The 20,892-nt window shown below is 37.9% G+C and overlaps 1 protein-coding gene across 1 annotated transcript in view; it reads right to left on the bottom strand.

Moving 5' to 3' along the window:
• The window catches only part of THSD4 (thrombospondin type 1 domain containing 4), a 306,588-nt gene that overhangs the window by 72,733 nt on the left and 212,963 nt on the right, over nucleotides 1-20,892 (bottom strand). The window contains exon 7 of the mRNA XM_074880649.1: nucleotides 1,792-1,996. Coding sequence (XP_074736750.1) covers nucleotides 1,792-1,996 — 205 coding nt within the window. The remainder of the gene's footprint in view (nucleotides 1-1,791; nucleotides 1,997-20,892) is intronic.

Genomic DNA, 20,892 nt, shown 5'->3' with positions numbered 1-20,892 from the left:
GATAGTATAAACCAAGAGCTCAGGGGATAAGGAGTAGCATGGGAAAGAAAAACTTTGCCACTTTCCCATACATGCCAACAGTCTGGTTATTTTTAAGCAAAAAATGTTACTCTTTTTCTGTCCTGCCCATTCCAAAAATGGTCAAGTGGCTCAGGACATTTTAACACAGTTAAGAGAATTCTTCTGCCAGCTGTTTTCCAATGCTGGTATGTAAATCTGACAGAAAAATTACATTCAGCTCCATGATTTTATATATTAGTAGCGTGTCTATTTTCACTGGCCTGCCAAGTAAGCTGCATTCTCACCCATTTTCTACCGAATGTACAAGCATCTATGGAAGCTTTCTAAATAGAATTATTGTTTGATTTCGTCATCAAACTAGCTAGCGTTGATGGACATTATACAAACTGTTCACATGAAAAAAATGAATGCTGGTGTGTATAGGTGTATATAATATATCAAAAATACATTTGGATGAAACCAGGACAAATTAGAACTGATAAGATCACCCTACAAGAGGTCCAGAACGTTCATTTGGTTTTCTTGGACTGTGGGTAGCTTATATTATTTCTTCACTTTCGAAGAGGCACTTTTTTGGTAAAATGATGGGAGTTCACATTACAGTTCAGGCTGTTACCCATAATAAACTCCCATCTACACGCAAATGTTTCTGTAAAACTAGTTACAGCTCCAGCAGGAATTAAGGAGAAGAAAGCAGAAAAAAAGAGAGAAGCAGTTCAATAATGAGCACTTTCCTTTCTTGTACTTGAGCAGTAGCTGGGATGCTTACCAGCAGGAAGTGAGATAAAGCAGCTGTCAAACAAGAGTACTGCGATTTGAAACTTCCAGTACAGCTAGATAGTGCTAGTAATAATTGCCAATCTAGCAAGAAAGGCCGTGTGTAGCTCCATTTTTATTATTTGCTATGGTAATTTTTAAGACAGATATAAAGATGGACTGACAGGTGAAGAGAAATTCAAAGGCAAGGGGCCGGTCTTAGAATTCTTAACCTCCTCTTCTCTCTCCAGTTGCCTCAGGAGAATCGGCTCCAAAACAGTAGCACAAATGTAGGCAAGCTAAGGGCTTCCTAACCTGGGAATATGAGAGGTTGCAACAGGGAATGGCACAGTTCACAAATGCACACAAGACAGACGTAGATCTGCAGAAATTCCACATAATCTCTAATTTGCAGCACTCTAGACAGATCTAGAAATATACCACAGATGTTAATAGAAATATTCCAGGATCCTCTATGGTTTTGAATTAAGGGTCTGCTTCAGAATACACAATTGTACAAATGACCTTGCATTCTGCAGATACCAACTCAATATCATATTATCTCAATTCAATTTTTATATAATTTCACTTTAAAAGAACTGAAATTTTTAGGCAATCAGAAGATGCTTTTTTCTCCTCAAGCAATCTCAATACACTTTACATAAAAGATCATGCCACTTGGCTGGATTCTTGATCACTCAGAGAAGGTGAACGATGCAGGAAGAGTAATCACCACAGTGGAACCAACTAATAGGAAACAACAAAGCCAAGTCAGATGGACAGGGAAATGGATGGTAACAGGTCTACGGTGTTTGTCATGCAAAATCAAGCCAGAATTACTGCCACTTAGTTCTGATCAAAATGCCTACTTAATGATTTTCTTTCTTCCTCCTCTCTTCTCCTTTCTTGTTCCTGTCATCTATTTCACACTGTTTAGAAGGCCTTTCCTGGCATAACCTCCACCCAGTTGCACTAGCACACAAAGAATGCTTTATTCTCTGAGACACAACTTACCCAAATAGTTGTTGCTCTTTGACATCTCAGTAATGTTGATTTTAGTAGCTCCTTCAGGAATTTCCACTATCTTGTGGTAGCCAAGATTTGTTAGCGTGTGTTTGAAAACTCCAGACACAACCTTGCAAGCAGTGTTGTCCCCTCCACATATTCCACACTTGTCAATCACCTTGTCTGAACCCAGATAGTCGTCACAGCCAATGCTCTGCAAAATAAAATAAGATTTCTTTTTCCAAGATCTTACAACTGCAGACTTCGGACAAAACAACCGAGGACCATATGACTTTCAGAGAACTTTCAATCCTGAAAAGATTTTGTGAATTAGCATTTCAACAATTTCCTCCCTTGTTCTTCTGTATGCAACATGACAATAAAAACCAGAGGGTTCACAGACTTGTTTCAAGTTAGCCAACAGGTTTTTACAGCCTGATACCAAAAATACAAGATCACACTAATGAACACTAAGGCATCAACCATTGCTGATCACAGCCTCCTCAGCTGAAAGAAAATCTCTTAACAACATAGTTCCTGGAGCTGCTAGTCAGAAAACAGGTGAAGAGCTATGACTTTGTTATGATCCAATATGGTCTTTTTATAAAAGCAGAACTACTTTATATACCAAGTGTCATCTTGATCTCCTCTAAAATTGAGCACTGAGCCTATTCTCACGAAAAGAGGTTTCTAAAGTCTTTATAGTGCATCTAGACAGTTATCAAAGTGATCATCCTGTTCACTGAGTAGAAAATCTTCAACCCACTCAGTAACACCCACTTGGACAGGATAGTTTAAAAAAAAATTAAATCATTTAAAATAACGTAAATTGAAGGGCAGAGAAAAATGTTAAAGATTTTACACAAACCAGAAAAAAACCTTTCCAACTTACGGCACTTTAAAAGCACACATACTGTAGAGACTATCTCTTCTTTTACAGAAACATTTCTGTTAATTTATCTTTGCTGGTTTGTATTTACAGACTTCAAATAACACTTATGATGAACACTTATAATCTACCTAAACAATTAACTGGCACATGCAAAATAGAACTTCTCATTCTCATTCAGATAAGAATGAAATGTTACATAAACCAGTAGAACAGAAGCCTATCACATATTTTATGAAATGTAGCCATTTGATAAGAAAACATTCAAAATAAATGACAAGAGTATTGTTCTATTATTTCAAATTGTCAAAAATACTTGCACATTCTTGCAAAATTGTTGATTAAAAAATGGTTAATTATTGTTCTATGGTCTTTCCTGAAAGCAAACATTCAAGTAAGAGGGGAAAGAAATAGAATTTTTTGATACCATCAACTTAAAACACAGGGAGTATCTTGAGCCTTGGCATCACTGTATTTCTTTCCTATTCCCAATATTAATGTTTGGCCCTTGCTGCAAAAAATGTTCTAAACTTCAAGCCAGAATCTGCTTAGTTCCAATATAAATATTTAACACCCAACATCTTCTTTATGACTATCCAAGAAACACAGATAAAACCATCTAACTCATCACTGCCAGGATCATATGGAGCTTGACAATGATACCTGTTTGTAGCCATGAAGCAAGGGAATGAAGAAGATTCCTGAGCGCTCTGTGTTTCACAATGGGATAACCTGACAACTAAAAATGTGTTCCATCCTATCGAATCTAGTGTGAGCAGACTGTTGCATGATTTCAAAGAGATTGTGGGTTCAAATAGAAACACTTGGTCTAACATCTTGCGTTTGCATTGTTTGGTGGAAATCTTAAAATCATGTATGAGTTCAATTTTTGTGCTTTGCCTCAAAATGCATTTTACTGCTAACGGAGTAATGCGTTTGCTTAAACATATGAATTACAAGTGCTACTATACCAAATCATACAATATGATCTGGCAGTACAGGTGGGAACAAAGGTGGGGACTGGGAGAAGGGAGAACTGGGAGAACTGCACACTGCAGGAGAAGATCAGGTTCAAGACCATCTAAGGAACATGAATGTGCACAAGTCCATGGAACCTGATGAGATGACTCCGCGGGTCCTGAGGGAACTGGCAGATGAAGTGCCTAAGGCATTATCCATCATATTTGAGAAGTCATGGCAGTCCGGTGAAGTTCCCCCTGACCGGAAAAGGGGAAAAATAACCCCCGTTTTTAAAAAGGGAAAAAACGATGACCTGGGGAACTACAGGCCAGTCAGTCTCACCTCTGTGCGTGGCAAGATCATGGAGCGAATCCTCCTGGAAGCTATGCTAGGGCACAAGGAAAATAAAGTGATTGGCGACAACCAACATGGCTTCACTAAGGGCAAATCATGTCTGATAAATTTGGTGGCCTTCTACGATGAGGTTAGAGTACCGGTGGACCAGGGAAGAGCAACTGACGTCATCTACCTGGACTTGTGTAAACCATTTGACACTGTCCCGCACAACATCCTTGTCTCTAAATTGGAGAGACATGGATTTGACAGATGGACCACTTGGTGGATAAGGAATTGGCTGGATGGTCACACTCAGAGAGTCATGGTCAACAGCTCGATGTCCAAGTGGAGAGCGGTGACAAGTGCCATTCCTCAGGGGTCGGGGTTGGGACTGGTGCAGTGGGATCGAGGCACCCTCAGCAAGTTCACCAACGACACCAAGCTGTGTGGTGGGGTCACACGCTGGAGGGAAGGGATGTGCCATCCAGAGGGACCTGGACAGGCTGGAGAGGTGGGACCGTGCAAACCTCCTGAAGTTCAACAAGGCCAAGTGCAAGGTCCTGCCCATGGGTCGGGGCAATCCCAAGCACAAATACAGGCTGGGCGAGGAGTGGATTGAAAGCAGCCCTGCCAAGAAGGACTTGGGGGGATTACTGGATGGAAAATACAAGCCAGCAATGTGGCACAGATGTTTGACCATTAGTCAAATGTTGACTGACATAAAAAGCAGCTGTCAATCTTTGGCTGTACTATTTGGAATTCTTCCCATATAGGGTAAAAGGAGCCTGTGTCACAAACAGTGCCTGTAATGTTTAAATGCTCTTTCACAGAAATGACTGAGAAAGATACAACGAATGAATTACTGAAGACAAGGACCCAATAATCTGAAACCAGCAACTGACAATGAGGAAAAAGCCACAGAATCACAAGTATATAAAAAAGATAAAAATAAGATAATAAATAACACAAGATAAATAAGATAATAAATACAATAAATAACAATATATTAATAAATTATATATATTATGCAGAGTGCACTCATATATGCATTTTATATACCAACAGAACAGGTACTTAGTAACAAATTACAATTTTATAAAGAAAAATTAAAAATCTTTACTGTGGTGTCTACTGAGGCTTCCATGGAAATGATAGTGCTTTAAAGATAAATATTCATCTTGCAATATTGCATAGGTTTCCAAAGAATAGACCAGTTATAACTAATACATTCTAGAAAGCCTTGACATTTGCTTAATACAGTTTAGGCAGGCATATAAAAATGACCGTGTACTCTCTAATATTTCCAGATCCAGCAAGGATACAGCAAGCCTGTGTCCCACGTGTTCTATGGGAATCTCCCTTTCTAACTGTATAAAGCACAGATTTCTAGCCCTGACAGGTCATGACATATTGCACCAGAGACCTGTTACTGGTCCAGGACTCAATACTTAGGATGTCCTGGGCCTTGGTCCAGAGTAATTTTGGGAAGATGAAAGAAACACCTTTCAGGCAAGCTGATTCTGCTTTTTTTCTGTTTTTAAACAGCTGCTTGAAGCTGTACAGAGATTTGGAATGGCACTCATCCTTGTAGAACTAGGCTGGTAAACAGAATTCACCCAAATTAACCAAAAACGTAGAATCCATGCAACTGTACTGAACAGATAGTTCAGCATTTTTTCCTTTTTTTCTTCTGACTATAAATTTAAGAAGCACCACCTTGCTACTTGGCTAACATACATTCATATAAAAATATGAATTGACTTTTAACTTCTCTCAGGATATGGCATTCACTACATTTAAGCACATGTATACACAGCAAACAAATCCCTTTATCACATTGCCTAATACACTGTGATACCTCAGCAAGAAAAAATTATGTTAAGGAAAGAAGTGATACAAACTGGAATGCAGTGTGAGTGTCCTTTCCAATATTTGCTGTGGGAACATGAGTAAGTCTTAACTATGTCAATAGATATAAAGATCAGAAGTCTGGCTAGATAAGCAGATAGGTCTGAAATCTCAGACAGTCTCCTTGTACAACCCTGGAAGGTTGAGATGTAAAGTGGGTGCCAAATACATTAACACCCAAGTTAACAGCCCTCTCACAATGGTGAAAGGCAGCCTCGGTCAGTTGTTTTTCATCATGTAGTACACGTTTACAGAATCCAAAAGCAGGTGTCACTTTTCGAGTCACATCACACATAACATTCCTACTATGAATACAGAAATATTAGGATTGTGAATATGAGATGAATGAGAAGACAAAGGTAAATACATTCTGCCCACCAAAAGGATTTTGGATGGCACTACTGCAAGCTGTTCCTTGGCTATCGATATGACGAGGTCTATAACACATCTGTCCCTTAAAACATTTTCTTGCGAAGTGTTGTTTCTTAGAAGAGGTACTTTTGACTTGCACTATCTATACATCTTCTGCATTGCTCAACTGTTTTTGCAAAGTGGTTCAAGAAACTCTTTTAAGTTACAAGTTAGCATGAAAGACACTGTTCAGGAATTACAGCCAACTGTATGCCAGAATTAATTTAAATAAAAACCCTTGAGAGAAACAAGGGACAATCTGGATGAAGTATTCAGTGGTGGACTTAATAGGGATTTAGGACTATGTATATAATAGAATGGGGCTGGTGCCAAGCATTTGAAAACATGAAGTGCTGATCCTTGAAATGGAAAACAGATGTCACAATTTCAGTGCTAAATGATTCTATCAAAAATCGTAATCTCTGTGGTAGAGTGGCATAAATAATACAACACGACAATAACTTGCTTCCGTTGCATTGTATTATCAGGTAGGAAAGCCACAGTTATGAGTTGTAGTATATTAACACCATTAACTTCAAAAATTAGTCACATTGACAGGTAGCCAGCTAAAAGTTGTAATACGTAAGTAATTTGGAGTCTGGGCATCCATGGGGCTAGAAGGCAGATGAATAGAATGTTTACTAGAAGTCACACCTAAGTATAAGTACAAAATTCTAGGAAAAGGGTTAGGGACAGTTACGGATGTACCACAGCTGATTCAGCTGTTAAAGAAATGTTAGGCAGGGTACTGTGAGAAGAGTAATCAAGCAAGGTGAATGGCCTGAAACACCACTAAAGAAGTTAAGCAGGTAGCAGAAGAATACCTGGCTACTGGTGGGAGACCTGCTTTAACACTGTACATTACCAATAAATCCTAGTTCTACAAATTGCTGAGGTTACTGATAATTAAGTTTTATATGCTACAGTCCTATAAAACAGAGCTTCAAGGGAGCCATCATTTTTGCTGTTCTGCCTGAGCAATACTACATCTCCCCCAACTTGGTATTACTGATTTAGCCACCAAAAAACATGTTCTTTGTCATCTGCTCTGTGGAATAAATAGAAGTATTGAGATTAACTGTTAGCATTGTGGGTGATTTCTGGGGGTTAACTACAAAAGATGATGCCTTTACTTTTAAGCTACTCTTTCTCCTCTCCATGTTCTGAAAAACTTGGTACATAAGTCTTATAGGGTGGTACAACATAACAGTATCAGAACTAGTCATACCTCCTTTCTCAAACTTCCGGTCATTCTTCCAAAGTAGTTCAACACCGTTTGATAGTGAATCCAACAAAGATCATGAAATATCAAAACAATTAAAATCAGCTTTGCTAGCTGATATCTTTTCAGGATTCAGTTAAAATACTTAACTTTTTTCCCCCTCCTATAAAGTATCCAAGTTATTCAAAAATGTATTTTGAATATATTAGGATTTAAGCTGTTTAATACCATGTAACTTCTACAGAGAAGCATGATTATATGAATTATTAAATACTATTCTGACAGGAAATATTTCATTAAAATTACTGGATCTAATGCTAAGGAATAATTATTTGCTGCGTTTAAGGAACAAGAAAAGTAAGATCCTCCAAATCTTACATTAGCTGTTTTGAGTCTCTCTGCCTTGTAAGTATCCAGGTACCTGAGCAGAAACCAGTAAAAATACTCTGGTTTACGTTAGAAAAATACTATGTCAGGGTAAGAAAATCTGCATGTTCATGCAAAACTACGACAGCAACTGGGTAATCCATGAAGCATTATCAACACATGGAATGATTAACTTTAGCACACGTATCCTGTCACATTATTTTGTGCTGAAAAGAGAAAGACAGATTTAAAAGAAAAATGACATCCTGTAAGTGTGTCTAGATGCTTCTCTGATAATATTTAGCTCTCACTTGCTGTTACCTAGTTTCATTTGTACTGTTAGCAGCTATAACATGAAATATATTCATCTTAATAATACATTATTTAAATCTGAAAAGAGATATAGAATGGTGATTGAGTGGCATACAGAGAATAAGATTCAACTACTTGTATGCAGTCTGCCACCTAAGGCAGAGAATGCATACTGGTTAGATGTATACATTAAGGGCAAGCAAGAAGCAGCACAGATTACTTGGTTTACCCAGAAGGTGGAATACTCTACAGACACTTTTCATAGGTACCTTACAAGGACTTTAAATTAACAAGCAAGGATTAAGATCCAAATCAGGACACATGACTCTAGAGAAATTCAACACAGAGGGCATATATTCTCTTAACAGTGACTGAAAGAAATAGACTGCCCACATTCTTAAGCCTTTAACAAAGACCATTTGATAAAGTATTTTGAAATTCTATCAGAGATTTGAGGGTTTTGATGTAGGAATATTAGCTGATAAATCATAAAGCTAGCACTATCATATATGTCATTTAGCTGGTATTATCAAATATGTCACCCTTACAGTAATATTATTTTCTTCTTGCCTTTTTTTTCCTGGAATATCTATGAAATGGTCTAAAAAGAATAAATATTGAGGCGGTAACACTACTATTCAAACTCTCCATGAAACTACTCTTGTTAGACTTCATTTAAAACAAGCTATCTACAGAATTAATTCAGAATAATATGATTTTTTGAGGAGAAGATATTTATTTACTAGGATTCATTTAGGATTTTGCAAAACTTCTATTTAGCTTCTGACAGATAAGGAAGATGGGATGAATGGGTTCTAACTGTGTATCTTTGTTAATTACATATCACAGACTCTGATCCAAATGTCGGGAGTCTGGCCTTTCCAGCATTCATATAAATGTAAATCTGCATATATTGCACTATAAGGGAACATCACTTTAAATCAAGTCAAGATAAAGCAGAATTAAAGATAGACTGGTACTGAAATCATTGCTTTGAACTTCTGCCATTATACGATGCTGAAAAAAAAAAGCAGGAGGAAGAAAACGCTTTAAAGCTGACCTGTAAATAGGTAGTAACTTCAAGGTTATGTGGTAGATGACTCAAATCTGGTCTTCTCAGCACACAGTTATTATTTTGTTTTTCTTGGGTCCATGAAATCAGTTGAATCTTTTTTTAAGAAATCCTGTGGGTTTTTTTCCAGGTATCTTGTTATTTCTGTAGCTTATTGTGTTTTCTTGTAATTGCACCTGAGTAATCCATGCCAAGGATGCACACTTCGCAACTTTGAATAAAATACCAGCACAACAAAAGCAGAGGTCACTGTGCTCTTCATCCATATAATGTACAAATGAAGCATACAGAGAGCAGACTATACACTGTAATACAACAATTTTCCCAAGAAATCATGCTACTAATTAGATTTGCACTATCTTCTTAGGTTCTATTGTCTGCGTGGCACTATACAACAATTTAGTGCTTCACTTGTCACTAGCTTAATTTAGAATTTTTCAGAGAAATTGAAGTTCCAGTGATCCATAGCAATGTCAGTGGAAACTGCCTCTTCTGAGTTTTCCTCTCTTGGTTTTCTTCTTGAGCAAGACTTCCAAGGTCCCCAGACACATGCCTAACTGAGGTCCACAGAATAAAATGTTTCTACCCTTACTTAGTCTGTCCTTTCAAAATAAATGAAATAAACTATGGCACCTCTGAGAACGATGAAGGAGAAAAACAATTGTAAAAAGGGTAGGAACATTACAAATATTTTTCAAGTTAAGTTTCATTTGGCTTTTCCCTAAACTAAAAATTTTCCTGAATATGTTTATTCGTGTCTACCAAAAAAATGCTCAAACACACAGAAATCATTCCCAAAATCTATGATCACGCTGAAGCTGAAAGTCAGGAAAGATGTCATAATAAGCTAGAAATACAGCAACAATTTAACAGAAGAAAGGAAAAAGCTAAGATTCTTAACTGATAAGGGAATATTAGAGTCACTTAAGGTAAAACTGAAAGGATAAAAGCATGTAAAAACAAGATAATTCTTCCATCATTCTTGATCTTTTCTACCAAATGCCTTAACTTTCTAACTAACCCCTGCTCTACACTGTTCATGTTTCTGCTGTTAAGAAAATCATCTTTGACCTTCTTTCATCCCCATTTTAATAAACAGCTTTCTATACTGTAGCCAAATTTCTACGGTAGACTGAGCTTTTCTTGCCATGTCAGATATCTTCTCCATATACAGTCTGATGTTTTTGCTTCCCAAGCCTTTCAAACAGAAATGGGAAGACGTTCTCTTAATAATTCAACCAGTAATGAAACGGACACAATTGAACTTGTACATTAGATATTTAGTGTTGCTCCCAGGACACTAAGGTGAGGCAACCACAATATGTACAACATGTAAACCAGCTTCTCAATAGCTGAGATTCTAACTTTAAGAGACTTCTTCACTGATTAGGAATATAACTGTATTTTTACAAAAACGATGTTGCTGTATATTTTTGTAACAGTATCGTTAAAAACCAACTTATCTATAAGAGAAATCAGCTTTTTTTTTGTGACAACATACAAAGCACTTCATCAGCAAGCCAGGAAAGAGATTTGATGTCCTGGAATTTTCATACTGGTTATGGCCTAAGTATAGCCCGGAGATAAGTAGGAATCTGTGACTGAATGTGCACATGCAGTTGGAATGGTTGGCAGCTAAATAGTGAACAGACAAACCACATGGTATTTACCTCTAGAATACAGCCTTGAATTTGAGTTGGCTAGAGGGGAAGCTCCAGATCCTCAAGAGACACTTTTAAGATAAGCAGCAGGTACTTAATATACCTTGAATCTGACAGCGCTGTCTTTAAGTTATTAAAAAGCAGAAAAGTAACCACATATACTTAGAACCTCTGTATTCCTCAGAATAAAACTTGGTTTTATTTGTGCAAAGCACAGAAATGCCAAAGTGGGGCTTGCTGTTACAGGCATCATTGTAACTAGGAATTATAGACAAGACACTCCCCCAAACCCCGTAAAAACACGGCATAGCTGACCCACCCAGCACCATAACACCGCATCCCACAGCAGAACACAGCTGCCAGAAACACAGGAAACACCAGGATGTCCGACAAAGAAAACCCTACAACCCACACACACAGATGCAGACTATCAAGCGACCCTCCAAATACCACAGTCCACCATCACTCACAACAATATCCCAACCAACAGAAGGATGATGATCGAGCTGTTCAAGAGCCACAAATTAGTCACCCATGGGCATGATCAGGAGAAGGTATGAATAAGAAGCTGCCTTTTCAGATTGTTTTTAAATCTGGAATGATAAGATTGCTAGAACAACCTGCAGTCATACCGGAGGTCTGCAGGAGAACCCCAAACTCCTTCCAGATATAACTCCAAGACCATGCCTCCATTATACCACTAGTTTTACTTGGTTTCCCGTATCCAATCTTAAAGCTCCTATTAATGTGTCCCTCCTCAAGAAAATTGTTCTGCAAGTGTAACCAAGTTAGAAACCCTGTTGCTGCAGAAACCAGGAAAAAAAGTCTCATTTTCCCTAGCACTGTAGGGCCAACACAGCTATGGGAATGTGAGACTAACTTCTTTCTCTTTTGTGCATCAACTGAATTATTAACTAGACTACAGTTGTAGAACAATGACCTGTAGGAATGACAGTTCAATAGCTGCTTAACTACATTTCTAATGCTCTTCTAGTAACTTGTATTAGGTGCCTCTACAAACATACAATGAACAATATAAATTGCTCTACTATAACTTACAGAAAAAACATTGACAAATACTTTCTAGGAAGCTTTCCTTCCAGTATTTAAAGTTCACAATATGCTATATGGATTTCAACTAAGTTCACTGAAATCTGTAGGAATCTTTGCAGCTGAAAGAGGCCTTAGGAGGAACAGTCATCTAACATCCATAGAGCTTCTCCTCTTGGTGCTCTCTTAATCCTGAGAATATATCATCGCATACTTCTGATATTATTCATTATGCCACTTTTTACACTATAAACAACATTTCTCACTGTTTCTCACTGCATGGGGGGGGCTGAACTGATTCAATCTTAGCTATTCCTTTCTTCTACCATTATCACCTCCCTCCTGTTGCTGTTCATTGATACACTACTCTTGAGAGCACCAACAACTCAACAGTGGTTTTTTCCTTTTCTTTTGGCTGCTAACATATGCTTCATTTCAAATGCATACAGAATACAGGCTGATCTAGTGACCACAGCTTCACAGTGTTTTTTGAACATGTACACTGTCATTTGTGTTTACAGAAAATACTCGAATCCCATCATTCAAATTGACTGCAAATGGTTAGAAAGGGCTGAGGTAAACAGAGGAAGACAAAAAGAAGAGATGTAAAAGAGAGCCCAGACACAGGTTAATTAAACTGCAGTTTCTTCTTTGTGAATGTAATTCTCCTAATATTTGCTCAACTTAATGTATCGGTGAAAAAGATGGTGGTTGTTGGCTTTATTTTAATTCCTCACCTTAAACACATGAGCAGATCATTGGAACCATTTAAAAGTCATTTACTTTTCTTAAACATACAATTTGTTTCCTTTGAGAATTTTGTTCAAGATGGACAAGGCATTTATTGTCTTGTCAAATCTTCACTTTCATTTCTAGTTAACAACATTTTGGTATTACTTAGAGGTTCTGTAATTTTTTAAACAGACATTATTTGGAAAGCCCACATTAGAGGAAATTAAAATGACTGAATTCAACAACTGTACTTTGCAATGTCCACTATTCCATAATTCTGAGAACATATACTGAAAAGTTTTTATTGCATTGCCATGATTGAATTTTATTTATTGCCTTTTGGAAATACCACCTTTTCTGTACTCTCACAGCTATAAACAAATCTGAGCACCAAGCTTAGTTTGTTTAAACAGAGAGCTCTGCTTTACGTGTAAGCTCAACACTGAAATGCTGTCATGCAGTACCCGCTTCTGAAATTTCAATTCTCTGACCTGACTGATGCAAAAGACCCCTATGCATTTTCTGAGGCACTCATTTGCTGGCAGTCAGACTGACATTCAGAATTTAAAAGCCTTTGGGCAGGAGCATGACAGAAGTAAGAGCTCTTAAAAAGAAAGTGTATACAGATAACACAGCATAAACTGCTGACAATTAAAAATTACACATGCTACTTCATGACATTGCATGAATTATTGTTATCAAGCCACTTTTGCACAAGGACATTTGAGGTTACAACATAAAGAGCTTGTCAAATTACCAGACATCTGGGATTTCATTCCTATGGTATTCCATTGATGTCTTACTCAGAAGAAGTTGCCAGAAAACACAAGTCTGCTCCATTATATATTCAGAAAGTACTCTGCTCTCGACCTCTACAAGAAGTCCTTGCTTTTCCTCCTCAGCCCTTAAATGGATTCTTCTTTCTCCTTCCCATTCAAAAAACATGCAGGGATGAAGTCAGTCACAGCACAAAGCTGCTCAGCACCAAAAGTTGGTGTTTTATTTTGTCACCAGCAGTCAGTTGCACTCAGTGTCCAACTCTCCTTCCTCTGAATATTCCAGACCTCCTCATGATGTAGCATCTAGTGGACACTAGATTTTTATATTTTTTAGCTCCCTTGCACTGCAATTGTGCTACAAGATGGTGCATTACCTTCATATAAAATGTCTCAGTGACCATGGTCTAGACACACAGCTGATCAAATTCAGTGGGTTCTTCAGCCAAGAATCTACAGGGAGCTTTGAAAGGATTAGTAGGGATGTTTTCTTCTGAATATCTTCTAATGCCCTCCTCCTCCACACACACATTTAATGAGCATAGTATATGTGCAGTAAGTGGTCAGATATTCTAAAATCTGCCCAGCAATATCTACTTCATGGAGAAACGTATTTGTATGATATTTGTTACTCTTGATTCAAATCCCACTGAAATCAGTGGAAAGGTTCCCTTTGAAATCAGTGGGAGTTGGGCCAATTAGCTCTAGTCTCCAGCGAAATGCCATCTGCAAAAGATACAAGAGTGAGTGCAATTTCTTGATTCACCAGGAATAGCTTGCTGAAATCACTATTTATTTTACAGCCCTTTGTAAGTGTGGAGGATTTTCAACTTAAAGTTGTGGGATTCCTTGTACCACAAATGCAGCATGATTAATGGCCTTTCAGAGCCCTTTCACCTCAGACAATAACTTAGGAGGTCTCCATGGGGACTCTTTTGTCTGTATCTAGTCTTCTAAAGGTCTTGAACTCTGAAGGAATATAATGTTGTTCATTTTCACAGTTGGTTTATGATTCTACTGTTTAGTTCTCAAATTTCAACTTAAATTAACAAACCTCAAGCCCACCAGGACAACTACATAAAGCTAGATGAGACAAAGAAAAAAAAAAATTAACAGTCACCAATAACCTTTTATACTTGGTGGTTGCTTCACAGATACCTTAATTTCTTTCACACTTTTGCCACTGGAAATGATTATTGCTGTTGTAGCCAGAACCAGAAGATTTGTTTTATCAATCCCTAACAGGTTTACCCATCTCAATGTTAAATTCACACCTGCAGACACTGTTATTGACTTTTTAGCAAAGCATTTAGTATGTAAATATTGTTGTCTGTAATACACAACAGGGTTTTTTTTTCCTGTCTGTGACAGCCTTCAAGCTAAAGCTGTAAATATTTGCCCTTCTGGGAGTTCTCTTACACACTAGTTACCTCATTAAGATCTTGCCAGTGTTGCTGTCTCGGAGGTTAGCTATGCTTTCCTCCAGTAAGTCTGAGAAGCTTTCAAATGTGTTTTTAGTGATGATATCTGTTCTCCTTTCTGTCATCTATTCACAGAACTTGTTTGCAATTTCTGAAACAAAAGTTTGCACATATGCTCCTGAGGCCAAACTGCATACCGACTCCTTTATTTGTCATTTAAAACGCTCTCTCTCACATAAACAGAACTCTAACTAACTACAGGACTTGGGAGTCTCTAAGAACTGATACAAGATTTAAACTAATTTAGCAAACACTATACGCACCTCTAATAAAGTATGAAGTCTGAACAGAAGCTTTGCTGCTTTATCAATCTGTTATTCAATCATCAAATATCCATTTGGGTAAGACAACATCTAGACATACACATGTAATCCAGTTTAGCCTTTTGACAAACTTCTGACAAAGTCATTTTATTAGAGTTCCTTTGATTTGAAGACCAGTTTTGAATCAATTCCTTCTTCACTGATCCCACAAAAAGGCAGCACGTTTTGTTGGTCCCCAATGCAACACAGAAAATACTGATGTCATTTAACACACAGCCTGGAACACAACCATGGAAGCTAAGAAAAACTGTCAGTGAGAATGGCAAGAGCTGGGGAATCATGACCATCACTGAGATTCAATTCCACTGCAACTGAAAACAGAAAAATTGGGCAAATAATTAGGTTGAATAACGTCTTGGGAAACTAAACATAAAAGACAACTCACCAGAGAAGCAGAAAGTGAAACCAGAATGGGTTTTGGCTCATTTCAGGTTTCCGGTTCTGGGCCTGAAGCTGCTTAGGTTCAGTTCCAGTTAAATCAACATCAGTCTAACATAAGTTGGGTAACATGGTTTGGTAAATCAGTACACATTGCAAAACATGAGAGAAATGTAAGAATCACATGGTGAAAGCATGCTTACAAAAAAAGGGGCTTTGGCTAGGAAGCAGATTGTGTTTAAGAAGCAGGAAAAAGAGCCAATGTGAGCACCTCTTGAGATTTCAGCACTGCAGCTGCATCTGGTAGTCAGAGCAGGACTGGCTAGAAATTCTGGCATTGCACTCACTAGGAAGGTGTCCAGAAACACTGCAACCAGAGCTTGGCAGTTGCAGGATAAAGCCTCTTCAGCCTGGTTTCCCAGGCTCTGAACTAGACAAAGCTGAGTTTTGTCTAGTTCATAATGCAGCTATCCAGTCTTGAACCACAGGGCTGAGATGCCTCCTACCCTCCTTCTTCCCAGGAGGTGCTTCTAAGGTCAGGGTATCACCACTGGTCTCTGAACTATGCTGCAGGTACACCTGTGCCATATCTTGCACCACCCCAATTCTGACCCTGGTCCTGACCTGCTGACTTGATTTTCTGTCTTGACGTGGGATCTAGCTCATCATTAGGGATTAGCCTTGATATCTGGACTGTTGGCTGAGTCTGGCAACCACCAGCAGACCTGCCCTACTTGCTTTGGAACTGGGGACATACACCCTTTTTGGTAAGGCCACCATCTGCCTGGTTTGCTGAGATTCTCAGCTCCAGGTTCATCTTCTCCCATGGATCAGCATGCCCTTCTTGCTCCTGACGCTGTAGATGAGACTGACCAAATTAGTACTCCTTTTTCCTCTGACTGTCAAACTACCCCACTACTCCAAGTTCCAGTTAAAGGGCAAGAGATCTCCTGCTTTGAGAAATGCAGCTTGCTTACTGAATAGAAAAAAGAAATCCCAAATAAGCAAATTAATATTGCTCTACATAAGCTAAAACTCTCGGAATCAAAATAAGCAGAGAATGCACAATCTTCATTTTTCCCCTAATCAGGGGGAGCTTGCACTGGGCAGTTGTTACCTACATTTTGCTGTGTCATGATGTAACACTGCAACCAACAGTGGTTCAAAACCTAAACAGTCTTGAAGCTCTTAGTAATGCGCAAGAAGAAGAAAATAAATGTAGAGTATATCTGTTCTTGCATGCTACAACGTTCTTTTTAAAGTTAAGGGGGAAATACTGTTTTTTCTTCTTAATCCAGGAACGTTAAAAGATTTAAGAAAAATATGATCCTTGAAAGGTTTTAAATTACTAAACAAAAGGCTGTATTATTTAATACTACTGGGAACAAATGCTTGGTCTCCCCTCAAATAGGGTGGGGCTATCTGGTGACTATTTAGAGGGACTTTGAAGAGAACCTAAAGCTTGGGTAGCTGAGAAAAAGGGAAACTTACTAATTAAAAGACCTGGTTTACTGCTATTTACAGTCCTTAGTAAAGTTCTACATATCATGTAACAAATTGCCATTCAAACCAGATCTGTGATCCGCGCAAGCTAGCATTCAGGATCTGAGAGTGACCAAGAAAGGTATTTCAGCAGTAACTGCAAAAATCATGAACTAGTAAGACTGCACAGTAAGACTAGGAGAGTTTGGCTTTATTCACAGCCATTGAAGCCAATAGTAATACGCTTTCACTTCAGAGATTTCTTACAGAATACTCATATACTAATCAAGAAGGTAAAGTCTCAGAACATCAATTAACAATACTGCGAAATACAATAAATCAAAATCCTCCAATCCCCAAAGAAAATGTAACTAATTTCCATCACAGAATTTGAAACTAATTTTACTATCCTACCTCACCAATTTGTGTCCTATAACAAAATACAAGATTAATAATGTTGTCCACAAGGTGGCACTTACAATCCTTGTGAAATCAAAATGTAGAAGGTCCATGCAAAAAAAAGTTGATTTCCCACATCTAAACACAAAGTTTGTATTGCTATTCTTTTCAATCTAGCCTCTATATGAGTAACAAATTTTGTTATTGGTAATATGTTCTTAAAATTCATCACTCAATCCAAAGATTTCTTTTTGTTTGGGAGGTATTTTAACCTGAAATGTTAAAATAAAATGTTATACAAAACTGAAAGGAAGGACAAACTCTCAAACTGAGTTCTCTTGCATCATGTGTTCTCCTTGTCTGGAGACCAGGTGGACTTCATTTATCAATCATAAATAAGTATTTTAATCCAAATCCTGTTGTCTTTCCTCAAAAGGAATCCTCATTGACTTCAAAGTTGACATCAACTGGAAATTTGCCAAGTCACAGGAGTTGGCCTCTTTATGGATTTGACAAGACAGAACTATGTCAATTCCGTGGTCTTTACAATCCAAAATTTACTAAGAAATTTAAATGACTTTTGGTTTTAAGTGTATCAAAGAGAAGTATATATTCTATTATTTTCCACTCACTTGTATTTTTGTGTAAAATTAAATCAATCCCACTGAGTCTGTGGAAATGAGTAGAGAAAGATCAAATAAGAGAGCACCTGAAAAAATTTTATGTACACAAATCTTTGGAACCAGATGGGATGCAACCATGGGTGCCAATGGAGTTGGATGACATCACAGTGAGGTCATGGTCACTGGTGGCAATACCCAATGGCTAGAAAAAGCAAATGCCACTTCCATCTTCATTAAGGGCAAGAAGGAGGACCTGAGGCTTAGTTGGTCACCCTAATCCCAGCCCTCAGAAAGACTGCAGAGCCAGTCATCCTGGAATTAATTTCCAAGTACATGAAGAACCAAAAAAAAAAATTACTGGGAACAACCATCATGGATTTACCAATGTCAAGACATGCCTGAACAAGCTACTGTCTTCTGTGATTAAATGACTAGTTCAGTAGATAAGTGGAGAGTAGTGGACGTTTTTTACTTTGACCTTAGCAAGGCCTTTAACATAATCTCTCACTGTATTCTTAAAGCCAAACTGGAGAAATCCAGACTGGGTAAATCGGCAATAAGGTGGGTGGGAAACCAGTTGGATTGTCAGACTTAAAGGGCAGTGATCACTGCTCCAAAATCCAACTGACAGGCAGTTACTAGTGGCACCCCTCTGGGAGGCCTACTGGAATCAATACTGTTGAACATTTCTTTAAGGACCTGGACAGTAACACAAGAGTGTGCTGCCCGCCAGTGTAGAGATGATACCAAATTGCAGGGAGTAGTCAAAATACTGGAAGCAGGACTGCTACTTAGAGGGACCTTGACAGGCTGGGCAAATGAGCAGACAGGAACAACAGAAAATTCAAATTAGAAGTCCTGCCTCTTGGACAGAGTAACTCCATGCACCAGTACAGGCTGGGTGGTCACTGCCTCGGAAGTAGCTCTGCAGAAAAAGACCTGGGGGTCCTTGTGGACAACAAGCTGAACATGAGCAAGCGGTGTGCCCTTGCAGCAAAGACAGCAACTGCTTACTGGACTGCACTAGCAAGGGTGAAGCCAGCAAGTCATGGAAGGCGATTATAACCTCTATTTGACACTTGAGAAACCATGAATGGAATACTGTGTCCAATTTTGGGCTCCCAGTACAAGGTATTTACTTTAAGAATGTTTTTGAAGAAAAAGTGTTAAAAGCTTCTGAATGTGTCAAAGATAAACCCTTCTCCTTTTCTTTTTTGTGTTTTACTTACCAAAGTCCCTCTTCCACCTTTGCCTCCTCCAGAAGAAGAAAAGTGAAAATACCATGAAATAATACAAAAAAATGTGAAACCACAAAAAAATGAATGATTATCAAAATAAAAAGTACCAGTTATCACTGGTTATTTCACCGGACACCTTGTAAGATGATCTCCATCACCTCCTTTTCATATTTTCTATCCAAAGTTGTACCACCAACTAGCAATGGTTCTTTCTTATCTCTTCTAGTTGTATCTCTGTTAGTTTTACGAGTCATTACTGAACAGGCAGTAAACTTGATTAAAACTGGCTAGATGTAGACATCTACATTTATACCTTCAAGAATTAAGGTTTAATTTATGTACTATTATTAAAAGCCACACCATCTTTAAACTAAAACAAACATAAAGCAAAGATCCTTTTATTCTTTCAGTACCAGATTTCTTTTCCTAAAGAAAGCCTTGAGCATCTTTATTCAGAGCCGAATTTGTATCATGGACATCTCACAGAAATGAAAAAATTACTTTTAAAACAATAAACTCAAAATTTTAAATGGTAAGAAAGGCCAAGGATGTTTGGCAAGAACAGCTCATTGCTCATTTTCTCCAGATGAATATTTATGTCTAGTAACTCCTACTGCTTTTATAACCAAGCAACACCATAAAAATAAAGTTGGGTTGTTGGTTTTTTTCCCCTAAGTAACGGCTATGTAAGTAAGTAAATAGCTGAGAAAGGAAATTACAAACTTTCAAGTATGTCCCTTTATATGACTAGTACCACTCTATTCACTCAGAACTCCAGCATCCATGAGTTTGTATTAATATAAACTCAGCTGCCTTACTACACTTCAGGTTGTACACCACAGAGGATCTATACCTCTCCCTTCATTTGTATGTGCAACTTAACATTAGTGCATTCTCTTTCCAATGGCTCAAATTCACAGCAATTAGTGAATATACCTTTACAAACCCCAAACACGCACAAATTCAAAGTAGTAAATCAGAAAAATTAATGATGAGCAGTAAGGTTAGTTAATTAAAAAGTAAAACCAAACATTAGAATATATATTTGACACAGTTTCAAGCCCTGTTTGAGCAATTTGAGTCTTCTAAATTTCTCACTGTGATTAAAAACATTTGATGCACAATACCAAGGAGAGAATATTAAAAAACAATTTTGGCATACAAATGAAGATCTTTTTCTCAGATCAGTCACTTTAACCTAGGTAAAAACTGTAGGATAAAACTTAATGTAAACGTTTGTAAAATCAGATCTTAACAGAATTCTACACTGGAATGGGTAAAGTTCTTAGCTACAACAAAAAATGTGCAGATCTATCTATGGGGTTCTATGGCAATGCACATCACATGAGTACATGACACACTCCACAAGGTATTAAGTTTATCCACAAAGCCATTTATGATATTGGACTGGAAGAGCAAGTAAGTCATTAAACGCTTGCAATATTGCTTTAGTTTGCTGTTTATATTCTAGGCTCCCCCTTCAGAACTTGT

The sequence above is a fragment of the Strix uralensis genome, chromosome 11, assembly GCF_047716275.1.
Source record: "Strix uralensis isolate ZFMK-TIS-50842 chromosome 11, bStrUra1, whole genome shotgun sequence".
Classification (NCBI taxonomy): domain Eukaryota; kingdom Metazoa; phylum Chordata; class Aves; order Strigiformes; family Strigidae; genus Strix; species Strix uralensis.
This window is presented reverse-complemented; position numbering and strand designations above follow the sequence as displayed.